The following is a 9,410-nucleotide window of genomic DNA, read 5'->3' as shown; positions in this document are numbered from 1 at the left end:
AATTATTTTTTCTTGATCTGATATTGACTTACCCCTCTTTTAGACCGAGTATAATATAGGATCTAAACCTGCAACCTTGATCCCATTGTATCTTCTGCCGATGGAAGCAAACTGAAACATTTTTTTCCGTCGTTGTTAGCTTTAATAATACTTATCTATTTTTTAATTTGTCGTAGGAGCGACGCATTAGCAACAACCCTGTCGGCGCTGTACGGGAAGCTGCTTGTCGTCATGGGGATCGCTTTCCCTATGGCTGAGGTCATCTCTACATACATTCCACCCTCCTTCTATGAGGTAAGCTATGACGCAGCTTCAAACTGTCCTCTTAAGTGTACTTTAAGTTTGATAAATTTTTGGGTGATGTCATTTCAGCCATTTGGAGAAATGAGACAAACTGTAGGTACCTACAAATATGAAATGTATTTTGAACACCGGAGTTCTTGATTTAATCGTGAATGAACTACAGTTATGTGTAAACGTACCGATCTCCATTTTCAAAAGTTCCGAATCTTCTGATAAATATAGTTATAAGATTCACATCGACTCATGGATCTTTGGTCAATACCAATTTTGTGTACCTACTTTCAAAACAAAAGAAGCTTGAAAGGGGAACTCTACCAAAGAAAATGTCTTGTCAATAGATTACCTTTCCCATAATTACGAATGTATCTCTATAGTCATTCTCATTACAAGCGATCCGTAAATCCCTCATTTTGTATAGCGAACTTTCAGCCTGCGTTAATTAATCATTTATCCGCGCCATTGTTATACCTAAATACATTAAACAGGCAATCGTCATAATGGCCAGTGGAAAACGCTGAGCTCTGCTTGTCAAAACCGGGAACGCGGATAAGTTATTCATGAGCCTCTTTAGCGCCCCAAATAAATTATGATAATAATAACAATTTATTTTTACGTAAAGTTAACGTCTTTTTGATTAAAAATTAAACGGTATTTTGTTTTGTACGTCTTTTAAATGTCGGGCCTAAAAGTGTGGGAAGGTACATTTTGTTTATCCTGTCTAAAAATATATTTATCTGTCTAAATATAGGATCTTCAGGCAATTGATGTTGTATTTATTAAGTTATAGCAATATCGTTCCTGAGAATAAACTAATTCAACTTGTTCCTCATCGCCAACGTTTCCCAACTTCAAGATTTAATGAAACATGTTAGGGAAATTGTTACAAGCGTTTATAAGTTATGAAAGAACCGAGAATTATCCTAAGGGCAACAGATCTAATTTCTCAGATTGAATTCGGAACATTTGATCTAAAGACACCTTGAAATATCTTTAAGTTAATTATTTCTAAGGTATAGTCAAATATTTAAGAGTTGAAGACGTAATTATGGATTAATTTATAAAGAGATTCAACTCTTCAACTTTGCTGAGAGCAGTGACTCGACAAAGTTACAGTTATTAATTTTCTTTGGTACAAATTTAAATATTCTGATGGAATAAGTAATACATTTTGGTATACTCTTATTTTACTGCTAATTACAAAATGGTAAGTTATAAGCCTCGTTGGTTGTTTTGATATTAGTAAGTTAGTTAGTTTCTAGCTCTACATTACCTTATAGTTAATTGGCGAAGTGTTCTAGGAGAAAAAAGAAACTTTATTTTCAGACAATGTACAAACAAAAAGTGACATTTAGCCATACTTTTTTTTGTCATATGATCGGTAGATATACATGCAAAAGGTGACATCAGTCATATGGTATTGTACAAAAGTGTCCAAAAGTATGAAAAGGAACGATCATTAATGTAGTTGTCGTAAATTGAATCATATATTCAAAGCAGTAGGTACTAATTGCTAATACAACGACTTTGATTTGACGTTACAGTGTGAGCTACATTATTTTCTATGATATTGATAAGTTTTGTTTTGTCACCAGGGCTTCTACCTATACCTGTACATCGGCAGCATGGTCTTCTTACTATACATGTACGCGGCTCTCGTCAGGGACCGGTCCAAGTCTTCGGCACCAGATACCACCGTCGTTGCAAGTAAGTACATAAAATTTAATAGGTACATAATACGTATGTACGTATATAATATTTTTTTGTTGGTTATCACTTCTCTTTATAGTACGAAAAGCAATCTTACATAATCATGATAATTTACATTTATAAAACAATACTGATACAGTAAACTATTATTAGTGCTACAGAATGTGATAAATATAAGTAGTATAGATACATGTTCAAGGATAAATTGTATGTAATTTGGTGATATAATTTATGGGTACATGATCGTGATTGTATTCCCTACTGAACTCGTAGATTAGTTTTTCGAGGAAGCGAGTTACATTATTAGACGTTATTTACACAGTAACGGCATCACAGAATTACAATAAAAAAAGTTATGACTTAGTTGTTTTGCAAGATGGAATGAACCCAGCTATTAAACTGAAAAAATATAAAATAGTTCCATCCTTTAGGAGAGTTCCAGATTTAAAATTGGATAGCATTTCTTAACTCTACAAAGTCAAGTTCAAATTGCATCATTACTCCCACAGTGACGTTATAATAGAAATGGCAAGTACTGGAACTGCCCGAGGCTAGTCGCTCCCTCAAAGACGATATTTTTTTGGTTTCTTTCTGAATACTTAAGTGTTGTTTTGAAGGTGTAAGGAGTAAGGTGCTTCTAAGTTTTCTCACGATAATGAGCGACAAATTTGTTATGTTCTGGCCCTGAGTTGTCTTACGAAACGTGAGGACCACATTAAGGAAAAAGGAAGGATAGTGTATATACGTGTAACAAGAAATATTTATAAAGAATAAAAAAGAAACTTATTCGATATGGCTGCAAAGAGTGTTACCTATGAGATGACGGCTGATAGAAAGGTATGGGAAAGAGACATGTTGCGCCGACCCCAAATAAAATAATTGGGCTTAAGGCAGGGAAATGATGATGATGATGATGAAAAGAGAAAAGTAATTTTTCTTTATATGGAAATATATTCAAACAAAATTTTATTCAATATCGATGTAGGTATTCTTCAATCTTTACTTTTTCCCATTCAATACTGAACTGAAATACATCATAAATAGATATAAAGTATCTCCGACAAGACAGATCCAACCGATTATTAGTTACCTTCGAGATCAAATATTGTTTACCCGTTCTTCATACTTCATTCGGGAAGAAAACACGCGTGAACTGTTCCACAAACATGATTCCCTAATACAACCGGGTGGAAAGCCGATTGCAAATCGCGTAATACGTAGCTTGTGACGTAAACGCACTCGAACTTTTTTCCCTTGTTTTCTCGCATCTTTTATTTTCTGCTCGTTCGTGATCGTCGCCCTGGAAACGGTCGGGTGATTTTTCTTTTTTCTCCCCGTGATTCCACTTTTTTGTTATTTAAATGACGCGGAAAGCCCAGCACAGGGACAATATGAGAGCTAATGCGTTAGAGTGATGGAGTTTTCACGATATATCATGCAACATTTTTCTACTTTTGTAAAAATGTTTTGTTTGTTATTCGCGCAAGGTGTTTCTTATGGTCGGTGATTTTCAGTGACGTTATGTGTTGGGCAAAATGTAAAGCGAAAATAACAAGATATGACAAATGCTGGCAAGCAACTTCTCTGATGTTTGCGATTTTTAACCTACTTTTAAATCAAGTATTCGTAACTTGATTAATTTTTATATTTTCTAACTATACTAAAACTTAGTAGTCCTTGCCTTTCACTTTGCAGTGTTAAAAATATAATAATTTTAGTCTGATTTTGTTATTTTGGCCACAAACTAACCATTTTTATCATCATATCCGATAAACATCACACCAAAAATAATTTCTACAACCTCAATCCTGACTGGAAGCCGACCCAAACCGTGAACTGTTGCTAAGCCGATGACACAAAACAAACTTACACGTGCAATAAATTCTCTATTCTATCCTCCTTAGAATCAGACTCGAGCTCATCCCCATCGGAGTCAGATTCCTGCTCATCCCGCACTGAGCGCAGCACGGCGACCGCTCCGCACGTGCCGCCGCAGCTGTCAGCCAAGCGCCTGTCTCTCGCTTCGCACTGGCCTCAAGAACTCACCACTACGGCAGCTTCTACCTGAGGATGGGAGCAGTTGGTGAGCATTGTTATATATTCTTTAGGAATGGACTACAGAACCCTTAGAAGACAGATTCCTGTTCATCTCATGCATAGAGCAGTACCGCAACGTCGCCTTATAAAGAGTGTTTTAAAGTGACAAGTATATAGATAGAACAATATTGGTACTCTTAAAAAACAATTAAGCGAATATACGAGAGACAAGGAATACTAGATAGATTTATGTTTTAGTCTGGATACCAGCCTAATTTATACTTCAAATATAAATAACTTGTCGAAAACGTTTAATTCCGCGCAATATGTTCCTAACAACCTAATATTAGCAACTACCTTCGTTTAATCTAATTCCAAGTTACACTGATTGTTTCGTTAAATCAATTAGAAGCAAAGTAAACACGCCTCTTAATAGGCATTAATCGTTAATAATAATAATAATAATAATAATTTGTTTATTTGGAAGAATATTGTTACAACAGGTGTTACATAAAATAAAGTCCATAATATTCTACTGTTTCCAGCGTCCAAATATTATTAAGTCTAGAATGAAAATAGAAAAATGTCATATCGCAAACGGGGTTTTAGTAACAATACAAAAAGTAAAAATTAAAAAGAAATAAAAAAAAAAACAGAATTGGTACATGTCATATAAGCTAAAAGGTCACAGTTTGTCATTTAAATAGTCATCTATTGAATAATAACATTTTTCATTTAATAGTTGAAAAAGTTTTGCCTTAAATATAGTAAATTTTAAAGATTTAAAATAATCAGGTAGCTTGTTGTAAATACGAATAGCCATACAAAAAACATTGGAGGAAAACAAATGCAGTCTCTGTTGAGGTATATACAATTTGTGTATTCTTCTACTTGGCCTAGAAACCATATCATTATGTTTATCAAATAGATAGGGATATTTATAAACAAAGACACAAATTTCAAATATATATAGAGCTGGGAGAGGTAAAATATTAAGTTTTTTAAAAAGTGGGACACAGCTATCTAGTTGTTGTGCTCTACATAATGTTCTGATACATCTTTTTTGGGCGCGAAATATTCTAATAGTATCTACAGAATTACCCCATATTATTATGCCATAACGGAGGACTGAGGAAACATATCCATGGTAAGCGCACATGGCTGCTTCAATTCCGGCCACGTTTAATATCTTATAGAGAACAAAAACAAATCTATCTATTTTTGTACAAAGACCGTCAATATGCGCTTTCCAATTACAGTTTTTGTCTATTATAATACCTAAAAACTTAGTGTTATCAACTTCTTCGATACTATCATTTTTATATTTTACTTGAATTTGGGGAATTTTTGCTATTGTATGTTTGAAACTGGATCATTTTTGTTTTATTAATATTAATATGTAAATTATTTAATTTCAACCATTCTATAATGTTATTTAACGTATTATTAATTTCCTCTTGGTACTGTAATAGGTTTTGAGAACGAGATTGAATACTAATAGTAGTATCATCGGCATATAAAATACAATTATGTGAAGTTACATTGGGTATATCATTTATGTATATCAAAAACAACAAGGGTCCTAATATGCTACCTTGTGGCACACCGCAATTATTGAAAATATATGGGGATCGATACAAAGTCTTTTCTTGCTTCTCAAATTTTTTAAATTCTACGCATTGCTGCCGATTGGTTAGATAGCTTTCTAACCATTCCAGCGCGTTTCCTCTGATTCCGTATCGGTGTAGTTTAAAAAGTAATAATTTATGGTTCACAAAATCAAAGGCTTTGGTCATATCTAAAAATAAAGAAGTTACGGGAATTTTACGGTCTAAGCTAGTAGTAACAAATTGAAGTAAATTAAAACATGCTAATGTAGTATTTTTGTTTTTCCGAAACCCAAATTGTTGTTTTTCTAAAATATTAAAATTAGTTAAAAATGAATATAGTTTTTCGTGCATAATTTTTTCAAAAATTTTGGAAAGTACCGGAATTAATGTTATTGGGCGGTAATTATTCATATCGGTTCTATCTCCTTTTTTGTATAAAGGTTTGACGATAGAAAACTTTAACCTTGTTGGAAATTGTCCTTTGTTAAAAGACATATTTATGATATGAGAAATGGAGGCGACAAAAATTTTGCGCACTTTTTTAATATCATAGTACTGATATCATCAAATCCTGTAGAATTAGTGGAATTTAATGAATGGATAGTTTTATATATATCAGTATCTGTAGTAGGACTTAGGTAAATGGTGTTTGCTAAATTAGGTAACGTTGGTTTGTAGTCATTGTAGTTAGTCGGGCAGGAGTCAATGTATTTGTTTGTGGTGTCAATGAAAAATCTATTAAAATTGTCGGCAATTACGTCGGGTTCTGTATAAGTCATTTTATTAAGTGTTATTAAATCTATGTCGTTCGAGATATCTTGGTCCTTAGTAGTATTTTTAATTATTTTCCAAGCCGCCTTGCATTTATTTTTTGATTTTACTATGTATTGAGTATTTATAGACTTTTGTGCTTCTAACATGCATCGTTTAAGGGTTTTTGAATACCTTTTGTAGATACTCATGTGTTGCCTTTTATTTATAGGTGTTAAACGATGTTGGAGGTATAAACGTCTTTTAACAATACTGCTTACTTTTATACCTTTTGTGATCCATTTATTTTTTTGTGGTTTGTTTAATATTTTAACTCTTAGTACAGGGAAGCATAAATTATAAAAGAGGGTCAGTAAGTCGTGAAAATAATTAAAAGCCGCATTGGTATCATCTAAAATGTAAATCTCTGAAAAAGATAAAGCTGAAATGTAATTTATAAAAATTTTAATATTGTCTTCACTAAGATCTCGTCTTTTTTCAAACCAGAACGATTTAGTTTGCTTGCTTTTAAATGTAGGTAATTCAAAAGAAACGCTTTGTCCTGTTTCATGATCCGATAAAGCTAAGTAGTGAATTTGTGGTTCTACATTGGACAAGTTGCTAGCAATAAGGTCGATGCAGGAGAGTTTTCGAGTTGGTTTTTTAATGTGATTTTGAAGATTGTAATTGTATAAAATGGATTCTAATTCTTTAAAATGCTTATCACCTTAATACAGTCTAAGTTCCAGTCACCACATATTATTACATTTCTATTTTTTTCACGATGTTTTTCAAAAGGAGATTTAAATTATCTAAGAAAATTTTTATGTTTGAATTGGGTGTACGATATAAACAAATGATAAATAATTTTAAAGAAGTTATTTCTATTGTACAGTATTCAAAATGGTATGGCAAGGGCTTGATCTTTATATTTAAAAGTTTTGTATCCAGGTCTTTTTTGACAAGTATGCATGTTCCACCTCGTCGTTGGTGAGGTCTAGAGTAAGCTGAGACTAATTTAAAATTTTAAGTATAAGGTTATTTTCAGACCCCTGGCGTATAAAAGTTTCAGTGAGGCAGATTACATCAATTTCAGTGTCGTTAGCTTGCAGTTCGGATAGTGTTACTTCCAATAAGTCTATTTTATTGAGAACTCCGGCAATATTTTGATGAAGTAAGGTACATTTACGTTTTAGGCTCGAAAAAATGCTTTCGTTAGTTCAGGCCCATCTATTATATTATTAGTCAAGTTATGAATTCTGTTTTGCTTTTTAAAATAATCTGGGATAGTTCTTTGTATAGATTTTGGATCTTTGACATTAATTGGGACATTATCTGCTATTTCTTTGGACAATTAATAAACGGTCTAGTTATTATTTTCTGAAGATTAATGTTATCAATTTCTATATTTAATTTAGCACATAAAAAATTTTTAGAGATTATGTTTTCTTCCCTGAACTCTATATATATTGTCAATTGTATCGACAAAAGTACAATTATGGAAATTTTTTAGGTGTACTTTAATGTGGTTGTTGAGTAATTCTACATTTAGATAATCATTATTTAAAATTCTTAATACAAATACTTTGTTATTTTTCAGTTTTCTAAGAGTTGAACAAAGAGAAGATAAAAATAAATAAGGGTTTTTATCATTGCTTCCTATCCCTAATATAACAATGTCATCACTTTTAAGCGTCTTTATAGTGTCGTCTAACTGCTCTAAATTTGGGTACCAGTTGTTTGTGGTTTTGTTATTCCCAGTACCGAGTATACATTATTCCATCTGGCAAGATCTCGTTGCTGAATTATTTCTTGAGCAAATCCACGAGTCTGTTGGTCTCCTATGATGATTATCTTGGGTTTCTCTTTGGGCGACGATTCTTTACTATTTAATGTTTTGTTAATCTCTTTAACGCCACAGTCATTGTTGTTCAAGGCTGGTTGTTTACATATTACAGTACTTGCATGAAGTGGTGATATTCTAGGAGTTCTCATATGAATTTCGGTAATCCTTTTATTAATTAACGTAGATGGGAATATGTTTTCAGGTGTTTTCTTTACATCAACTTGGGAATCTAAAATTGTGTTGTTTAGAGTCATGTCTTTCTCTTCTAATAAATTTTTCAAATGTCTTATCTGGTCATTCAAGTCAGCTATTTTATTATGTGCGCATTCAAGCTCCTTTTTTGATGCAGCTAGTTGTTGACTTAAATCGCATGTCAAAGATGTATCTATAGCTGGCATAAATGAGTCACTCAGTCCAGTGTCGTCTAAAAGGGTTGAATTTAGTAGGGAGTGGCTCTTTTCAATGACACCAGTGTTTTCGGAAAAGGTTCTTAGTCGTCGTCGAATAGTCACATTCTCCATTTTAATGTAGGTATTATATTGATATTGACTAAAATGAAATTTTATTTTTTCGTAAAAAAAAATATTACTATTTCTTCTTTACTTTTTATTGTTGGCAACATTCCAATATTTATAAACCGTAAAAATCAGTCAATAAGTCGAGAATGTCAGTCTTACGTCGGATGCAGTTTAGTATATCGGTAATGTGGTATAGAATGTCAGAAATTATTTTTGGGTTCTTGGTCTATTTTGTCTATGGTGCGATAGGAATTTTGAAAATTGTAAACAAACCAAAATTAACGTCTGCTAAAGTTTTTGTTTCTTCGATAATTATCCAGTTATACACGAAACTTATTAGATAATGTCTTTAATGTCACTGTGGTCTTTTCAGAGTCACTAATTAATTATAATATTTTAGTTCAATCACTTGTTAAACACTTAATTGCACAGAACAGTATGTACTATTTGTTTTAGAGTTTTAATACACTTTTGATCGTTTGTTTGGAGGGATAACACTTGCACTTAATATTCAGAGTCTATTTTTGATACTTTTGTTATTTATAGGATGAAAAATGGAAATTTACTATTAATTATCACTTAAAATACGGGGAGCTTTTATTATTGCTGTCACTACTTTTTTTTTTTTTTTTTTTTTTT

At 32.4% G+C, this 9,410-nt stretch overlaps 1 protein-coding gene across 1 annotated transcript; it reads left to right on the top strand.

Annotated features, from left to right (window-relative positions):
- The first annotated feature begins 32 nt into the window (after window positions 1-32).
- LOC113506899 (proton channel OtopLc-like) lies at window positions 33-4,078 on the top strand. The gene is made up of 3 exons (XM_026889735.1): window positions 33-294; window positions 1,896-2,007; window positions 3,915-4,078. Exons 1-3 carry the CDS (start codon window positions 232-234, stop codon window positions 4,076-4,078), a joined length of 339 nt encoding a protein of 112 aa, XP_026745536.1. The 5' UTR covers window positions 33-231.
- Window positions 4,079-9,410: the final 5,332 nt, after the last annotated feature.

The sequence above is a fragment of the Trichoplusia ni genome, unplaced genomic scaffold, assembly GCF_003590095.1.
Source record: "Trichoplusia ni isolate ovarian cell line Hi5 unplaced genomic scaffold, tn1 tig00000106, whole genome shotgun sequence".
Lineage (NCBI taxonomy): Eukaryota > Metazoa > Arthropoda > Insecta > Lepidoptera > Noctuidae > Trichoplusia > Trichoplusia ni.
The sequence above is the reverse complement of the archived record's forward strand: the minus strand, read 5'-3'. Positions and strand labels throughout refer to the sequence as shown.

Bases quoted from the DNA above. Each gene is read 5' to 3' on its own strand.
- LOC113506899 (XM_026889735.1), top strand. From the start codon at position 232: ATGGGGATCGCTTTCCCTATGGCTGAGGTCATCTCTACATACATTCCA. The intron at 295-1,895 runs GTAAGCTATGAC...TTTTGTCACCAG, and splicing joins TTCCACCCTCCTTCTATGAG to GGCTTCTACCTATACCTGTA. The intron at 2,008-3,914 runs GTAAGTACATAA...TATCCTCCTTAG, and splicing joins AGATACCACCGTCGTTGCAA to AATCAGACTCGAGCTCATCC.